General features: G+C 33.8%; 1 protein-coding gene across 3 annotated transcripts in view; it reads right to left on the bottom strand.

Annotated features, from left to right (window-relative positions):
• ERCC6L2 (ERCC excision repair 6 like 2) overlaps positions 1–20,204 on the bottom strand; it is a 131,602-nt gene that overhangs the window by 73,409 nt on the left and 37,989 nt on the right. For all 3 annotated transcript variants that reach the window (XM_049634184.1, XM_049634199.1, XM_049634191.1), the window contains exons 3-6: positions 19,748–19,867; positions 4,826–5,019; positions 942–1,103; positions 321–528 (exon numbers count right to left, since the gene is read on the bottom strand). In XM_049634184.1, the coding sequence (XP_049490141.1) occupies positions 321–528; positions 942–1,103; positions 4,826–5,019; positions 19,748–19,867 (684 nt within the window). The remainder of the gene's footprint in view (positions 1–320; positions 529–941; positions 1,104–4,825; positions 5,020–19,747; positions 19,868–20,204) is intronic.

Below are 20,204 nucleotides of genomic sequence, written 5' to 3'. Positions count from 1 at the left end.
GAAGGATAAAATATGAATGGATAACAAATTAGGGACAGAGCTTTTCTTTTCCAACTGAGGAAGAACTGCAGCAAAAGCCTTCTTATAAGAGAAATGAATTTAATGCATACTAACAATAAACCTGCTAGCTAACCTGCTAGATTGGGTTCAATTAACATTTTCTGAAATTTTGCACATAATATTTTTTTCCATACTACTCAGGCAAAAAAACCCCTATATTCATAAAATACCATAGGAGACAGATTTTCTTTTAAAAAGAATTTTTTCAGGAAAAAAATAAAATATGAGAAATTAATAATTTAAACAAATGCAGTCCTCACCCGGTCTTCCTTCTTAGGCAACTGATCCTTGATTAGAGTTTTGGTACGCCGGAGAAACCAGCCAGACATCTTCTTTGCAAGCCTTTGCATGGCCTTTCGGCCAGTAGCTAGTTCTCTTTTTGTTGCTGTGTGTCTCTGACCATGTTCTACTGGGTCAGAAAACTGCTTCTTGAAGTAGATCCTACTACCTAAAAGTCCTGGCACAGCCCTATATAAAGGCAATAACAAAAATATTAGGGCTTTGGTCAATTATCTAAAAAGAAACACACTGACTTCTTTCTGAGTCTAAGAAATATACTAAGTCGCTTGTTCATGAATAGTAACAATAACAAAATAAAACAGAGTGTTCTTTCTTTATGACAGTTTCAGTAAATAACTATAAGATGACAGAATTGGTAAATAAGTTCAGATATTTACTTCAAGGACCGAGACTAATATATAAAGAAAGGTTTTCATGGGACTCTACTCTGTATATCATGTTTGGGACAAATACATCTGTAAACATAGCTATATTTGGGTCCCCCCCTCCCCACTCCAGAAACTATTAATTAGCAAACAAGGTAACAGTAAGTTAAAGAAATATTAAAAATTTTCCAAAACATAAAAAGTGTTTTTACTCACCAGTCCATAACACACCACAGTTCTTTCATGTTGTTCTGAAGAATGGTTCCAGTGAGGCCAATGCGGACATTACATTTTAAAGCTTTCATAACTTCTGTTACTCTAGCCTTTGGATTCTTAATTCTATGAGCTTCATCCACAATGACAGCTGACCATTCCAAACTACAAAGTGAGAAAAAAGGGGGAAAAAGTTTAGAAAACTTATCCTACATGGTTAATGAATACCTTATTACATTTATGTAAGTGCAGAACATCTTTTGGGGTCATATAATATGTTAAATAAAAGCTCAAGTTCTGGAATTAGATGGTCAAAGTTTAAATTTAATGTCTACCACTGACAGCTGTTGTAGGCTTAGGTGAGTTACTTCTCCATGCCTCAGATTACCCCTGGCTTTCTGACAGCTTTCTTGAAACAGGAGCATACTATTATTAGCTTCTAAGTGAAGTAAAGTCAAATCCTAGATCTGACAAAAATGGTAAATCTAAATCAACTTTAATAAATATATCAAATGTAAATGGATTAAACACTCCAAATAAAAGGCAGGTTATCAGAATGGATAAAAAAGCAAGATCGAACTATACATTAACCACTAAAGGCTCACTTTAAATATATAAAAATATATTCAAATAAAAAGATAGCAAATGATAAATATTCAGTAAGTACAAGAAGACTATATTGTCTATATTGATATCAGATAAAACTTCACAATTATTAGCTATAAAATGGAGCATGTTTTTTAAAGATAAAAGGATTAATTCATAAGAAAAAATACTAACCATAAATGTGTGTGTACCTAATAAGAGTTTCAAAACACTGTATATAAATTGAAAGCTGACAGAACTGAAAGGAGAAATTTAACAATACTCAAGTATAATTGAAGATTCCAACATTCCTGTCTCAGAAATTGTAAAACTAGAAAATCAGTAAGAAAGAGAACACTTAAGTGTTAACAGCTCCTAACTTGACTTTATTGATATTTATAGAATACTACACCTAACAACTGTAGAATAAACATTTTTTTCATGAATACATAGGCCAGAAAATGCAAATTATACAACAGAATACCACCACAGACACACTAAAATATCTAAAAACAAAAAGACCGACGATGCTAAATGTTAGTGAACATACAAAGTAACTGAAGTCTTGTAGATCACTAGTTGGAATAGAATGATACAACCACTCAAGAAAATGGTTTGGGAGTTTCTTCTAAAGTTATGCTTAACCATAAAACCCCAAAATTCCACTCCCAGGAAATGAAAATATGTCTACCCAGGATAAATGAAAATGTATGTTTAAAAAAAGGCTTATACATAACTATTCTTTACAGTTTTACTTATAATAATGAACTGGAAAACCCAAATATAAATATCCATCCTCAAATAAATGGGTAACAAAATATGGTATACTCATAAACTGCAATACAACTCAACATTAAAAAAGAACAAATACATTCAATAGCACGGATGAATCTCAAAAATATTATGGTGAGCAAAAGATACCAGATACAACAGTTCTAGAATCTAGAAATCCAAGATCAAGGTGTTGGCAGGCTTGGTTTCTTCTGAAGCCTCTCTCCTTGGCTTAAAGATGACTGCCTTCCTGCTGTGTCCCCATGTATTCTTTCCTCTGTGCACTTAAATTCCTGGTATCTCTTTCTCTTCTAAGGACACAAGGCAGATTGGACAAGGGCCTCACCTTAACGGCCTCATTTTGACTTTATTGCTTCTTTAAGAATATTTTCTCCAAATACAGTTACATTTTGGGGTCCCTGAGGTTGGCACTTGAACCTACAAATTTGGAGGGGACATGATTTAGCTCAAAATAAGCCTCCTAACTGGTCTTTCTCCATTTAGTTTGGCTCTCCTTGGTCTGTATACACAACAACTAGATTACTTATAAAATGCAAATCTAGGGACATCTGGGTGGCTCAGTTAGGTGAGTGTCTTGGTTTCAGCTCAGTCATGATCTCATGGTTCATGAAATTGAGGGAACTTTCTCTCTTTCAAAATAGATAAATAAGGGGCACCTGAGTGGCTCAGTTGGTTAAGTGTCTGATTCTTGGTTTTGGCTCAGGTCATGATCTCAGTTTTGTGAGTTTAAGCCCCACACTGAGCTGACAGTGCAGAGCCTGCTTGGGACTTTCGGTCTCCCTCTCTCTCTGCCCCTCACCCACTCACGCTGTCTCTGTCTCTCTCAGGATGAATAAGTAACTTAAAATAAATAGATAAATAAACCTTAAAAAATAAAATAAAATGCAAATCTGACCATTTTTATCATATTAGTAATCTACTGAAAACATTTCAAGGGCACTCTATCATTCTAAGAATAAAGACCCCTAGGGGTGCCTGGGTGTTCTGTCAGTTAAGAGTCCAACTCTTGAATTTGGCTCAGGTCATGATCTCACAGTTCATGGGGTTCAGGCCCCACATGGGGCTTTGCTCTGGCAGCATGCAGCCTGCTTGGTATTCTCTCTCTCCCTCTCTCTTTCTCTGCCCTTCTCTCTCTTTCTCTCTCTCTCTCTCTCTCTCAAATAAATATTTAAAAAAAAGAATAGGGGCGCCTGGGTGGCTCAGTCGGTTAAGCGTCCGACTTTGGCTCAGGTCATGATATCACAGTTCAGGAATTCAAGCCCCGTGTTGGGCTCTGTGCTGACAGCTAAGAGCCTGGAGCCTGCTTTGGATTCTATGTCTCCCCGTCTCTCTGCCCCTCCCCCATTCACTCTGTCTCCCTCTCTCAAAAATAAATAAAAACATTAAATTTTTTTTTAAAAAACGAAAAAAAAGAATAAAGATGCTTAGCTCTCCAGACAGCTTTCAATACCCTTTATGATGTTCCTTGCTTACCACACTGTTGTTGTCTCCCAGCCACTTTCCTCTTACACGTATGCTGCAGCCATGAGATACAGAAAGCATCAAAACTGCTTTCATTTATTCAAAAGTAATGTGATCTTTATTGTTTGAAGGCCTCTGCAAATGCTGCTTGTTCCCTCTTCCTGCATTACTCCCCTACTCTTCAACTCTTACTTATCCTTCAATTCTTTTTTTTTTTTTTTTTTTAAGTTTATTTATCTTGAAAGAGAGAGAACATGCACAAACAGGGGAAGGGGAAAGAGAGAGAGGCAGAGAAAGAGACAATCCCTGCCGGCTCTGCACTGGCGGTGTGGAGCCCAACACGGGGCCTCAAACTCACAAACCGTGAGATGATGACCTGAGCCAAAATCAAGAGTCACACATTTAACCTGACTGAGCCACCCAGGCACCCTTCGTCATTCAATTCTTATCCAGCTCATAGGTCATCTTCTCTGGGAAGCTCCCTGACAACTCTCCTCACTCTGCAGCAAAGTTAGGTTCCTTATGTTCTTTCTTACAAAGGATGCTCCCACTGCATCCTTTCTTACATACTGCAACACTCATATGCCTTTATAATTATGTCTCTAGATGCCTCATTAAAATCTTAAGATGCAGGTAGGCATTAAGTCAGTTCATTTCTTTTGGGTACTTATAGTCCTGGAATACTGATTCTCAATATGTTTATGTATTTTTTGCCAATATACATTCACAACAAACTCCCATAATTAAAATCACTCATGAAAATCACCATCTTAGTCTAGAGGTGCCATATGCATAAAAGGTTGTACATGAGATTTAGGACAGTCTTACCCTTCTGTAACAGGCATTGTTTGGAGAGGGAATAAAGGAAATACAATGGACTGTATAAAATCTGAAGGTTTTTCCTTCTTAGAAAATAAGTTATTATAAATTAGTTCAATAGTTCTTAAATGAAATTAAATTATGCTATGGATATTTGGAGCTTTTTTGAAAATCACAATATAAAGGGATGTAAACAATATTAATGTAATCATTCTCATTATTCCCATTACCTGTTCAATTCATCCAGACATAAGCGCAGTGTTTCATAAGTTGTTAGAGCAATTTCACATTTCCTCTGCTTTACACGAATCAGTTCATAGTCTTTTTTGTTACCATGTAAAACAGTGACTCTGAAATATCCCCAGGTGTCCAATTCATCTCTCCAGTTGTAGAGTACAGAAAGAGGAGCAACTATTAAGAACATCTAAAAGAAGAAGAAAAAAATTATGATATATTTTTTAAATGAAAAAAAAAAAAAAAGAAATCCAGAATACCAATAGTCCTATTCTTTAGTTTCTGGCACTGCAGTTAATAAGAATAAATACAACTTAGTGATTGGATATATCTGGATATAGAAGACTGTCAAAAATACTTTGTCATCCACTTCTCTTTTATTAGGATAAAACAGATATCTAACTCTGTCCAAAGGAAGAGTTGTTTTTTATTTCCCCCCTCTCCCCGCCAAAAAAAAAAAAAAAGGAGCTGAGAGATAAGAGAGAAGCAATTTTCCAAAAGAGAAGAGTATAATCAGAACCCAAATAATAACTTCAAGAGCCAAGGGGGTAATATATAAAGCAGGACAGGTTTTTTTCTTCAAATACATGGTTTTCTGAAGCTCTTTCCTTTGCATTGCCCTAGTCCATTTCCTCTTTCCCTCTTTCAGATACTGTCAGTTGGAGACCTGGAAAATTCATTAGAAAATTGAAGCAATTAGAAGAAAACCGTTACCCCTCTTACCATTAGGTCAATAATCTACCTGTATTTATTTTCATGTATTCTGCCCTCCCACACATTACCATGGATGAATTGTCCATGTTCTTATCTGAAAATAAACCTTAAACTTACACAGTGGCTGCCATCATTTCTTGCCAACATAAAATCAATGCTGGAGAAATTGCCTCCAACTGCCCTATGAGACTAACTTTCCCTTTTTAATGTACCACATCCATCCACAAGCGAGTAAGTTCTAATTTCTCCCAGAGTTAAAAAACAAAACAATACCCCAAATCCTCTTCCTTAAACGTATAACTCTCTTCAGCTATCCCCTATTACTTTACCATCTTTATAGCAACGATCCCTACGAGTTATCAATACTTACTGTTTTTACTTAATCTCCTCCAGTTCTCCCTTGAATTCATATAAATGGGACTTATGTCCTAGCCCTCCAACCAAAGCAGTCCTTGTGAAGATTAACAATGTATCTGTGTTTAGTTTTCACATGAATATTTTGGGGTTCCACTGAACTTCCCTTGTACTAACCCCAAATCCTGCTGTCATCACCCATTTTAATTTTTTAATGTTTTTATTTCTCACTATTATCACTCTTTCTAAGCTATTATATTTAATAGTGTTACAAGTTTCTTTCCTAAAGTTTTATATTTGTCCTACTCGATAAAGATCAGCAAATCAAACATACTGAAAATTTTCAGTTTAGCAAAAATTAACTAATACAATACTAGTCTAAATCTTGCTCTCTCTTCTATGAAATATTTCAGCTAGGCCATTTGTCAGGTATAAGAATTCAAAGCTGTGATTGTATTTTGGAAAGAGAAAGAAGAAGAAAGAACAGAAGATTAACCTACTGAATGGCAGAGTTCCTTTTTCCCACCCCAACATCAAACACACATAAATACTTTCTTGTCATACTTGATTCATCTCAAATACTTTTGCCTTTGGTTTGGAGTTTATCCTATGAATTCTATTATTCTCTTACCTTCAAATACAAAATCTGGGATACAAATACTAAGTCCAAGTATAGTCTCATCCCATCCCCCCCATTTCTGTTATTACAAAATGAAAATGATGGGTCCAAACTCCATCTGAGCACTTTGAGCAGTTTTCCACTTCAGATATCATTCATCAAAGTTGCCAATGAATCTAAAGATTCTTAGAATCAGCCCTAAGATTCAACAAGTTTTAAAATGAAGACATTTCTTATTATTGGTCTTTGAAATTGCAAAAGGTAAATAAAATAGTTCAGTAACTCATTTTAGTACTGAGAGGTCAGAGAACTGAGTTATGCCATTTGCAAAGTCCAGAGAATGTATATAAGAAGAATGTAAAGTCTTTACTACCATGCTATGAATAATATTTCATTTAGCAAGCCTTACTTAAGCACAAGATGTCAAAACAATAAAATGGAAAGCAGTGTCCAGCTGCTAAGTCACTGCACATAAAACAACATTATTTGTTATTCTGAAGCTAAGAAACAATTTTATAAAACTAGATCTAAAATGTAATATACATAGAATTAAAAGTTGCTCACTTAAATATTACTAACACCAACAGAGGCCACATTTAATCCTTCAACTAGAGAATACTGAATTACTTTTATCTCTTTCAACAAATCTAGTTCAATAATTGAAACACATGCTTTTAAATCTTGAATCTTCTTGTACTATGGCTTTAGGAAAATGATGTGATGTGGGCTGTGACAAAATAACCAAAGATGTTTTTCATGTGATGATTTCTGTGGTAGGAGGTACAGTATTAACGATAATTACCATACCATTATTGAGCACTTGCTGTATACCAAGGACTGTGCAAAGTAGTTGACAAATATTAACACAAGGACTTTACATAGAAATGCTACAAAGTAGGAGTATTTAGTATTTTCCTAATAAAGGATGAGATGAGATAACTAAGGTGTAGAGATGTTAAATAACACACCCAAGGTCCTACTCCTATTAGATGGCAAAATAAGTATCTGAACCCATGTCTGTCTAATTCTAAAACTCAGCTACTACTATATATCATATTAGTATTGTAATTTGCAAAGTCCATGACCATGAGATACAGAGCTCTCTTATTTACCACTATAACTCCAGAACTTTGTATAGTGTTTAAAAACAAAGGTGTTCAAATGATAAATGAAATAATAAATGCAACAATCCATGTCAGTGCCAGAATAGAAACAGCAATGTATATTTAGAGAACAACAATAGACAAACAGAACCAAAGCAAAGGTCTCACATGGGAGGAAGTGAAGATATCAAAGTGAAAAATACGTACCTTTACAGAGAGAAACTATAGACCATAAAATTGAAATTTTTGCCATACATAACTCAAAGTTCTAAAAAATATTCCCTGTAATTACCTCTACAATGTTAATTCCTTAAAAAAATGCCAAACCTTAAGAAAGAAAGAAAGAAAGAAAGAAAGAAAGAAAAAGAAAGGAAGAAAGAAAGAGAAAATGCCAAACCTGGAGTGCCTCGGTGGCTTAGTCAGTTACACATCCAACTACTGATTTTAGCTCAGGTCATGATCTCATGGTTCATGGGATTGAGACCCATGTCAGCTTCTGTGCTAACAGTGCGGAGCCTGCTTCAGATCCTCTGTCCCTCTCTCTGCCCCTCCCCACTCATGTGTGTTCGTTCTCTCTCACACACACACAAAATAAACAAACTTTAAAAAATTTTTATTAAAAAATGCCAAAACTAATTAATTTAAACCCTATAATACGTAATTGATAACTTTTCCTTTGGAATACTGTGGCTGCCCAGAGTTGGGCTCTGTGCTGATAGCTTGCAGCCTGGAGCCTGTTTCAGATTCTGTGTCTCCCTCGCTCTCTCTCTCTTCCCTATTCCTCTCACGCAGCCCCTCTCTCTCTCAAAAATAAACATTAAAAAATTAATATATATTATATATGGGAATTTAAGTTTAGAATCCATTCTAGTCATGAGCCTCTCCAAATCTTTTTTTTTAAAGTTTATTTATTTTGAGAGAGAGCACACGGGGGAGGGGCAGAGAGAGAGAATCCCAAGCAGGCTCCACACTGTCAGCACAGAGCCTGTTGTGGGGCTCAGTCTCACGAATTGTAAGATCATGACCCAAGCCGAAATCAAGATTCAGATGTTTAACCAACTGAGTCACCCAGGTGCCCCCAAATCTTTTTTTTAAAGTAGCAGAAGAATTTTACCAAAACTTGACATTCTTTAAAAATATAAAATTCCAGACCAATAGCACTTAAATTAATGGACACCAAACCAATAGATCTCAAATCTTGCAATTAAATAAATAAGGTATGAAAATGGAAATGACAAGTAAAAGTATAAATATTAATAGAAAATATATGTAAAGCAATAAAATGAACAGTAAATCAATTATTAAGAACAGTAAAATAATTAAGAAAGCGGAATTTATAAAATATATGTCTCACCTTAAATGACACATTAGACCTGTTGGATTTAATATATACAGAATATTCTATCCCAAAGGAGAATATACATTCTCTTCAAGTGCACGTTACAGTTTTTGGTATAGACCATATGTTAGGCCACAGAACAAATCTTAATAAACTTAAGGAGACTGAAATCATATCAAGCATCTTTTCCTACCACAATGCTATGAAACTAAAAAGGAAAAGGGGAGAATTCACAAATATGTAGAGATTAAGCAACATGCTACTCATGATAAAAACCCTCAACAAGGTAGGTTTAGAGGGAACATACCTCAACATCATAAAGGCCATAGATGAAAAGCCCATAGTCAACATCATCCTCAATGGGGAGAAACAGAGCTTTTCCTCTATGGTCAGGAACAAGGCAGGGATGTCCACTCTCACCACTGTTATTTAACATGGTACAGGAAGTCCTAGCCATAGCAATCAGACAACAAAAAGAAATAAAAGGTATCCAAATCAGCAAGGAAGAAGTAAAACTTTCACTATTTGCAGATGACATGGCATACTATATAGAAAACCCGAAAGACTCCACCAAAAATACTGCTAAAACTGATATGTGCAGTCAGTAAATTTCTGTGAGTTGATTTCAGGACACAAAGTCAATGCACAGAAATCTGTTGCAATTCTATATACCAATAATAAAGCAGCAGAAAGAGAAATTAAGGAATCAACCCCATTTACAATTGCACCAAAAATAATAAGATACCTAGGAATAAACCTAACCAAAAAGATAAAGGACCTGTACCCTGAAAACTATAAAACACTGGTAAAAGAAACTGAAGATGTAGAGAGCCCAGAAATAACCAACATTTATATGGCTAATTAATTTATAACACAGGAGGCTAAAATATCCAATAAGAAAGGACAGTCATGGGGAACCTGCGTGGCTCAGTCAGTTAGGTGTCCAACTCTTGATTTTGGCTCAGGTCATAATCTCAAGGTTAGTGAGATTGAGCCCAGAGTTAAGGTGTGTGCTGACAGCATGGAGCCTGCTTGGGATTCTCTCCCTCTCTCTCTGTCCCTCCCCTGCTCATGTGTGCTCTCTCTCTCTCTCTCTCTGGCTCTCAAAATAAATAAATAAACTTAAAAAATAGAGAAAGGACAGTCAAGTCAATGAATGGTGTTGGGGAAACTATACAGCCACAAACAAAAGAATGGAACTACTATCTCCTACAGCACACAAAAGTTAACTCAAAATGGATTAAAGACTTGAATGTAAGACCTGAAACCATAAAACTCCTAGAAGAAAACATTGGCAGTAAGCTCTTTGATATTGGTCTTAGTGATGATTTTTTTATATGTGACTCCAAAAGCAAAGGCAACAAAAACAAAAATAAACAAGCAGTACTACATCAAACTAAAAAGCTTCTGCACAGAAAAGGATATCATCGACAAAATGAAAAGACCACCAACTGAATGGGAGAAAATATTTGCCAATCCTATATCTGATAAGGGGGTTAATAACCAAAATATTAAAGAACACATACAACTCAATAGCCAAAATATCTAATTTACAAATGGGCAGAGAGAATCTGTATAGACGTTTTTCCAAAGAAAAGGAAATGGCCAACAGGCACATAAAAAATATAACTGATCATCAGGGAAATGCAAATCAAAACCACAATGAGATATCACCTCACATCTGTTAGACTGCCTATTTTCAAAAAGACAAGAAATAACAAGTGGTAACAATGATTTTGAGGCAAGGAAATCCTTATGCACTACTGGTAGGAATTAAAATTGGTGCAGCTACTATGAAAAACAAAAAATTAAAAACAGAACTACCATATGATCTAGCACTTTCACTTCTGGGTAGTTATCTGAAGAAAACAAAAACATTAACTTGAAAAGATATATGTACTCCCATGCTCATTTCAGCATTATTTACAACAGCCAAGATATGGAAACATCTAAGTATCCAGTGATGGATGATAAAGAAGATGTGATACATATGTATCACATATATATAAAACATGTCACATATGTACATATACATGTATACACACACACACACACACACACACACACACACACATACAAATGTGGAATACTATTCAGCCTGGACCTTAAGGGCATTATGCTAAGTGAAACAAGTCAGACCAAGAAAGAGGAATACCATTTGACTTACTTATATGAGAAATCTACAAAATAAAACAAACCAAAAATCAAGCTCATATATCACATATATATATCACACATCACATATATGTGTATCATATATATATATATATATATATATATATATATCACACACACACACATATGAATACATATATACATGTAGAATACTATTTAGCCATTAAAAAGAATGGAATTCTGTCATTTGTGATAACCTGGATGGACCTTGAGGGCATTACGCTAAGTGAAACAACTCAGACCTCAAAAGAGAAATAGCATTTGATTTCACTTATATGTGGAGCCTACAAAATAAAACAAACCAAAAAATCAAGCTCATAGATACAGAGAACAAACTGGTGGTCACTGGGGTGAGGGGGTAGTATGCAAAACAGGTGAATGGGGTCAAAAGTACAAGCATCCAGTTATAAAATGAGTAAGTCATGAAGATGTAATATATGCCATGATGACTGCAGTTAATAATACTGTATTACATGTTTTAAAGTTGCTAATACAGATCTTAAAAGTCCTCCTCACAAGAAAAAAAATTAAAAAAAATTTCTAACTATGTATGGTGACAAATGTTAACTAAACTAGACTTATTTACTGTGGTGATCATTTTGCAATCATTACGTTGCATACCTGGAACTAATACGTCAATAATACTTCAAAAAAAAAAGCCTGATAAAGCATGTGGCTTTAACATATATATATATATATATATATATACATACACACACACACACATATATGTGTATATATACATATATATGTGTGTATATAATAAACATGACCAATTAGAATATAAAATTTTAAAAATTCCATTTGAAATAGCAACCAAAAAGAAAGAATACCCAGTTAAACTTAATGAACAATAAACAAGGTCATACAAAGAAAGCTAGAAACTCTGAGGGGCATGAAATAAAACTTAAGCAAATGATACGACCACTCTAGGATATGTAGTATTTACAGTGTAAAGATGTTCACTCTCCCTACGTCAATCAATAAATTCAGAAATACTACCTAAAATATCAATAGGTTTTTAAGAGAAAGTTGAGAAAATTTGAAGATAAACTAGTCTTACCAAACATTGAAACATATTATAAACCCAAAAAAGTTAAAACTGTTCAGCACTGAAAGAGAAAGGAGCAAATAAATCAATAGGACAGAACAATATATCTAGAAATATACCCACAAATATGAGTGTTGTTTTACTCAAAAGTGACCCTTCAAATCATTGTGAAAAAGAGGGCTTATGCAATAAATGACAGTTAAAATAATTGGCTAGCCATCTGAAAAAAAATAAAGATGAATTAATAGATTAGTCATTATAGCAACATAAATTCAAGCTTACACAAAGATGTAAAGGTATAAAATAAAATCATATACATTACAAAAGAATCATGGGTGAACTTACAATCTTAGGTACAAAAGACTTCTAGGCAGGCATAAAACCGAGAAGGTATAAAGATAAATATATTTAACTACCCAATTTTTTTTTAAATGCAACCAACAAGTCAAAAGCTGACTCTGAAAAAGAAAGAAATATTTATAGAATATATAATGGACAAAAGATTAGTTTGTAGAACATATGATTAAGGACTATTAAGAAATATGATTAAAACTAGAACTTGATTTTTTAAAAAGCTATTAAAAATGTCTTTTAAGATTCTGGAAAGATACTCGACTTCACTCATAATTAAAAGAATAGAAATCAAAGCAAGATATAACTTTTCTAAATCTCTGACATAATTTATGTAACAAACATAAATCCCTTGAATAAATAAAAAGGTGGGAAATAGACACTATTCTGTTTTCCAAAGTGATTTTCCAAAGTGATTCTGTTTTCCAAAATGATACACTATTGGTAAGAATACAAACTGGAACAAGCTTCTGAAAGGCAATTTGACTCTAGCTATCAAAATATAATATGTAAATACTTAATTTCAGTATCACAGATTGTGTGATTCCAGTACCAAGAATTTATCTTATGGGTATGATGGCAAGAGATGTGCATGAAGATTTTCACAGTAGCATATATCTTTATTTTCTCATGAATACCAAGAGGATTATCTTGGTATACATCAGAAACTAAAGAAATAGTGTGTAGCAAATAAAATGCTGGAATCTTACTTTTGGTTCAGTCACCATTGAAACTGCTTCTCATACTGTGATTAGAAAAATTCTCTGCATTAATACTGATTATGAATTTTCATAGATTCTCTGAAGTTTTATCATATAATATTTTAAAATTAATTTACTTTGATTCATTTTCTTAAAGACTGAATTCCAATCCTAATAGCCTAAATCTAAAGAATCATTCCAAGAATTAATATTTGAAATGAATACTTTGTGTCTTTTCATTTAGGAATTTGTTCTTGGCACAAAGCATTTATTTTATGCATTCCTAGATGACTTATTCACACTTGAAAAGTTTCAAAATGTATATGAGATGTATCATATCTCAAATCTACCACTCCTTAATTTGTTGCATTTAATTCATTAAAGGATTTTTTGCAAGGAGTTCCAACATTAATTTTTCAGGATTCCATTGCAATTCTGGCATTAGCATAATAAATATAAAGTAATTTATTTTTTCTCTAGCTATTTCATAGACCATCTTTTAAAAATGCACAAGATTTTATTTTATTTTTTTTAAGTTTATTTATTTATATTTGAGAGAGAGAGACAGAGCACATGAGTGGGGGAGGGACAGGGAGAAAGAATCCCAAGAAGGCTCTGCACTTCAAGTGCAGAGCCTGACGCGGGGCTCGAACTCACAAACAGTGAGATCATGACCTGAGCCGAAACCAAGAGTCAAATACTTAAGCAACTCAGCTACCCAGGCGCCCCTAAAAATGCACAAAATTTTAAGTGGACCAATACAAATTTATCTTTTAAGAATTTCATCACACAAAATTATAGTATTTGTTTGAATTCACTTCTGGGGAATACTTTAGGATGTCATTGGCAATCCCATTAAAAGCTTTATGAAATTCCAGTTCACATGATCAACTAAACACATGTATTTATTGATGCCACTTAAAACAAAAGAACAAATATAAAAATAAATCCATAACAGTGTAAAATGCTTCGAAGGGGCACTGCCAGAGGACCAGAAGTGTGTAAGAGTATAAGAAAACTGCCATACTTAAAGAACCGAGGAATCCATTCTACACTTATGTAAGAGAAAACTTGCCCAAAAAACACAAAGTGAATTTTCCTAAAAAATAGACTTCAAGCCAAACACTGTAACAAGAGACAAAGATCATCAGATTATAATAAAGGGGTCAATTCATTAACAGAATATAACAACTGTAAATATTATATGCAACATCAGAACATCTAACTATATAAAGCAAATAACAGATAGGAAGAGAGAAAATGACAGAAATATAATAATAATATGGGACTTCAACACCCTACTTTCAACAATGGATAGATCATCCAGAGAGAAAATCAGTAAGGTAACATCAGACTTAAACTATACATTACACCAGATTGGACCTAAGAGGCATATACACAACATTTCACCTAAGAGCAGCAGAATATATATTCTTCTCAAGCACATATGGGACTTTCTCCAGGATAGATAATATGTTAGGCCACAAAAGAAGTCTTAAATCATATAAAACGTATTTTCAGACCACAATGGTATGAAAGTAGAAATCAATGACAAGAGGAAAACTAAAAAATCCACAAATGTGGAGATTAAACAGTATGCTCCTGAATAATGAATGGACCAAAGAAATCAAAAGGGAAATAAAAAAATATCAAGACAAATAAAAATTGAAACACATATCAAAACTTTTGGGATGCAGCAAAAGAAGTTCTAAAAAGAAAAACTTTCTACATTAAGAAAAAAGAAAATTCTCAACTAAACAACCTAACTTTACACCTCAATAAACTATAAAGAGAAAAGCAAATTGAGCCCAAAGTTAGTAGAAGGCAACCACAAAGGTCAGAGTGGAAATTAATGAAATAGAGACTAAAAAAACACTAGAGAAGATCAATGAAACTAAGAGCTGGTTCTTTGAAAAAAAAACAAAATTAGCAAAACTTTAGCTAGAGTAAGAAAAAAGAGAACACTCAAAATTAGAAATGAAAGAAGAGAACTTATCACTGATAACAAAGAAATACAAAGGATCATATAAAATTACACAAGTATATACCACAAAATAGGTAACCCAGAGGAAATGAATACATTCCTTGGAAATATATAACCCAACAAGACTGAATCATGAAGAAAGAAAATCTGAACAGATCAATTACTAGTAAAGAAACTGAATCAATAACCAAAAACCTACCAACATAGAAAAGTCCAGGACCAGATGGCATCACTAGTGAATTCTACCAAATATTTGAATAAGTAATGTCAATCCTTCTCAACAATCCTAAACTCATTTTTCAAGACTAATGTTATCCTGCTATCAAAGACAAGGATAGCACAAGAAAAGAAAATTATAGATGTAAAAATCCTCAACAAAACATTAAACAAACAGATCTGTCAGTCCATTAAAAGGACCATACACCATGATCAAAGTGGGATTTGTTTCTGAGATGCATTGATAGTTCAAACATAAGAAAATCAATAAATGTGATACATCACATCAACAAAATGAAGGATAAAAATCATATTTCAATAATTGCAAAAAAAAAAAGCATTTGACAAAATTCAACATCCTTTAATGATAAAAACTCTCAACAAATTGGACAGAGAATACATACCTTAACAAAATAAAGACCATCTAACTTTGGCTCAGGTCATGATCTCACAGTTTGTGATTTCGAATCCTATATCAAGTGAGCCCCAGCCCTGCTTCAGATGAGCTCGAGCCCCACTTTGGGTGAACTCAAGTCCCACTTTGGGTAAAACATGAGCTCCAGGTGAGCCCCACTTCCCTCTCTCTCTCTCCCCATCTCTCTCTGCCCCTCACTCACTTGCGCTCTCTCTCAAAACAAAACAAAACAGGGGCGCCTGGGTGGCGCAGTCGGTTGGGCGTCCGACTTCAGCCAGGTCACGATCTCGCGGCCCGTGAGTTCGAGCCCCGCGTCGGGCTCTGGGCTGATGGCTCGGAGCCTGGAGCCTGTTTCCGATTCTGTGTCTCCCTCTCTCTCTGCCCCTCCCCCGTTCATGCTTTGTCTCTCTCTGTCCCAAAAATAAATAAAAAAAATTGAAAAAAAAAATTCAAAACAAAACAAAACAAAACAAAAAAAAGCCCACATATGACCAGCCCACAGTTATCATCACGCTCAACAGTGAAAAGCTGAATACTTTTCCTCTTAAGATCAGTAACAAGACAAAGATGCCTCTTCTTTTTTTTTTTTTACGTAATTTATTGTCAAGTTGGCTAACATAAAGTGTATACGGTATAAAGTATATTCATAAAGTGTATACAGTATAAAGTGTATTCAGTTCTTGGTTTTGGGGGTAGATTCCTGTAAATCATCGCTTACAGATGACACGCAATGCCTATTCTTGCCCAGTTTATTCAATATATTTCTAGAAGTCCTAGCCAGAGCAATTAGGCAAGAAAAATAAACAAAAGGCATTCAAATTGTAAAGAAAGAAGTAAAATGTGTGTTTGCAGATGACATTACACGTAGTAAATCCTAAGATGACAAAAACAAACAAACAACAACAACAACAACAAACAACCACTTAGAACGCAGTAAAATAAGTTCAGTAAATATGCAGGACACAAAATCAATACACAAAAATCACTTGTGTTTCTATACATTAGTAATAAATTACTGAAAAAAAAGAAATTAAGAAAACAATGTAAAGAAATAGTAGAGTAATTTATTAAAGGAGAAACAATTATGCCAATCATCTGCTCCAGAGAAGCAGCACTCTGCTTCCCCTACATAAAGTACTGTGTATATTTTTCCAAAGCAGGAGAACATCTTCAAAATTCATAGTGAGTGTTCGGGCTAAAGAAATATCTGAATTTCAAGGTTGAATAAAAAGTCCTATATACTTTAAAACAAAAAGAAAATTTCCTTTCCAAGGAAAAAGTCAATTCAGTATTGAATCCTCATCTATGACAAGGAGTGACAGAAGAAAATAAAATTATTTTGGTCAACTTTTAAGAGAAAATCCTTAATTTATAATTCTACACACAGATAAACTATCAATCCAGTATGACAGCACTATAAAAGTACACAAAATTTTTGAAACAAATAATAAAGTTGTTAAGCAAAAACTGATACAAATGCAAGAAAAAATGAGAAAGCTAAAAGATATAGTGGAAATTTAATCCATTTCTCTCAGGATCTAATTGCTCAAATAGATTTAAAAAAGAAAAGCATTAATTTTAACAATACAATTAACAAGCCTGATCGAAATATTTATAACTATGTGGCCATAATAACAAAGAATGCACAAAATACTAGCAAACATTTAAAATAAAAAAAAAATTAATGTTTATTTATTTTTGAAAGAGACAGGGCTTGAGTAGGGGAAGGACAGAGAGAGAGAGGGAGACACAGAATCTGAAGCAGGCTCCAGGCTCTGAGCTGTCAGCACAAAGCCCAACACAGGGCTCGAACTCACAGACTGCAAAATCACGATCTGAGCCAAAGTTGGGCACTTAACTGACTGAGCCACCCAGGCACCCCAGCAAACATTTTAAAATAAGTGAAACTACATAATATTCACAGCATTAAAAACACTTGACCATGGATTTAGCCACACACACAAAAAAATACCAACCCTATTATCCCAAAAACAAAAGTAGAAAGTAGAAATCAACAATAGAGGCTAAATACTCCCATCATTCTCCATTCCCCAATGATATCTATTTACTTGGAAATTTTACACTTTGCTTTATTTTTTTTAAGTTTATTTATTTATTTTGGGAGAGAAAGAAAAAGTGTGAGTGGGGTAGGGGCAGAGAGCGGGAGAGAGAGAATCCCAAGCAGGGTGTGCACAGGCAAGATCATGACCTGAGCCAAAGTCGGACACTTAACCAACAGAGTTACACAGGTGCCCCTAAACTTTGCATTAAATAGTACTTGAGTAAAAGCTATAACTGGAGTCACAGATAATTTAGAAAAGAATACTGAAAGACTACATAGTAAAAACTATGGAATGCAGCCAAAGTAGTACTCAAAAAAACATTTACAGCTTTAATGAAATTTATTAGAATATAAGAAAGATGAAAAATAAATAATTAAGAATTGAACTGAAGGAGATAGAAAAATACCAGTGTATATATATGTGCCTATATAAATATATAAATGTAAATAAATATATATTACAAATACATATTATATATAAATACCTTTAGATACCTAAAGTATTACTTTTCCCTGCTGTTTACTCTGTCTGCTAATTATCACAACTGACATAAGATATTCATAAACTCTGCACTGATATTTAGAATCAAATAACAACTAAAAACAGGACTTGAACTCTAGAAGATTTAAAACACATCAAGAATATGTTTGTTTGTTTGTTTTTTTTTTAATTTTAACGTTTATTTATTTTTGAGACAGAGACAGAGCATGAACAGGGAAGGGGCAGAGAGAGAGAGGGAGACACAGAATCTGAAACAGGCTCCAGGCTCTGAGCTGTCAGCACAGAGCCCAACACGGGGCTCAAACTCACGGACCATGAGATCATGACCTGAGCTGAAGTCGGATGCTTAACCGATCAAGCCACCCAGGCGCCCCAAGAATATGTTTTAAAAAAAGAAATTAAATTTGACATAGGATGTATTTATAATATTAAAAATAATAAAAAATTTAAAGTAATAATAATACCATAAGCCATTACTTCTCAAAATTTTGCACAGAATTGCCCCACTGATAGACAAGAGTAAATTGGTCTTCTCAACAATCTTATGTATATATAAGACTTATGGATGAGACTGTTTTAAAACTTGTGGAAAGTGATTCATTACCATAATATAACAAAGATTTCATAAAATCACTTCATCTTTATTTCTATCCAGTTTCCTGGTGCTGAGAACATAAAAGTCAGACACAAAAGTACACCTTTTTCTTTCATTATTTTATTAGAAATATATTATTTTTTATGAGTCATATATGAGATATCTATAAATATATATTTATAGAGGAGAAAGCTGATGTACAGCTATGAAGACCATTCATAGTCACATGGGCAAAGATAAGTTAAGACCTTAATTGTTCTGACTCCAACTTCAATGGTCCTGATATAGGAAGAACTTGTTACATATTTTCAGGATGTAATTACTCTGCTAACAACTTTATCAGTTAACATACCTTTGTTAGCAATATCTACAACTGTCTTCCTTTCATTCTCCCATAAATAAAAAACAGGATAGTAGACTTCAATGAACTTTACATACACAACAATGGAAATTTAACAAATTAATGAAAGTAAGTCCTGTAAATCCAGCCAAGGAAAAGACTGAAACCCTCTAAAACAATTTAAGCTAAAATTGTACTTTCCCATTTTGAGAGTCAATCATACTTAATTTGAGGATGAAATTGATAATCCTTCAAGAATTAGGCCTATAAAACAAGTATTTTAACAATGTCTTTAGATTCTATGTTTTAAATTTATACTATAATGTGTGATGTTTATAAGTTTCTATATACTTTTCTAATACCAGCTTCAATAGATGTATGCTTCTAAACATCTTACCTTTTTTGCTATAGAAGGGGTTTCCTTTTTCATACTTCTTAGTAAAAACTCTGGCATGTTGTTTTCAATATCCTCACGAGTTCCCTTTTTATGCAAAACTGCAGCCAAAAATGAAATAACCTGGGAGGAAAAAAAAAAACAAAAACCAACGTTTCAATTACTGGGTAAATGTTTCAAGATGGACAAAATTTCATGGCTTACATGATTAACTACCCAATTAGTGACAATTTGAGTATGTACAAATAGATTTGTTACAGGGAAAAACAACATGAAATACTAGTATTGGTTTTCTTTATATATATCAACAACTAAATGTACAGTACACATTACCCTTCAATATAGTATAAAAGAATTTTCATGTTGCTGTCTCTTCCACCATAAGTTCTACCTACTCAATGAATTCTTCCTTGATCTCATCAGTCGGGACATTACCTTATTTGTTTCTCTCCATGAAAAC

The sequence above is a fragment of the Panthera uncia genome, chromosome D4 (genome assembly GCF_023721935.1).
Source record: "Panthera uncia isolate 11264 chromosome D4, Puncia_PCG_1.0, whole genome shotgun sequence".
In the NCBI taxonomy this organism is placed as follows: domain Eukaryota; kingdom Metazoa; phylum Chordata; class Mammalia; order Carnivora; family Felidae; genus Panthera; species Panthera uncia.
This window is presented reverse-complemented; position numbering and strand designations above follow the sequence as displayed.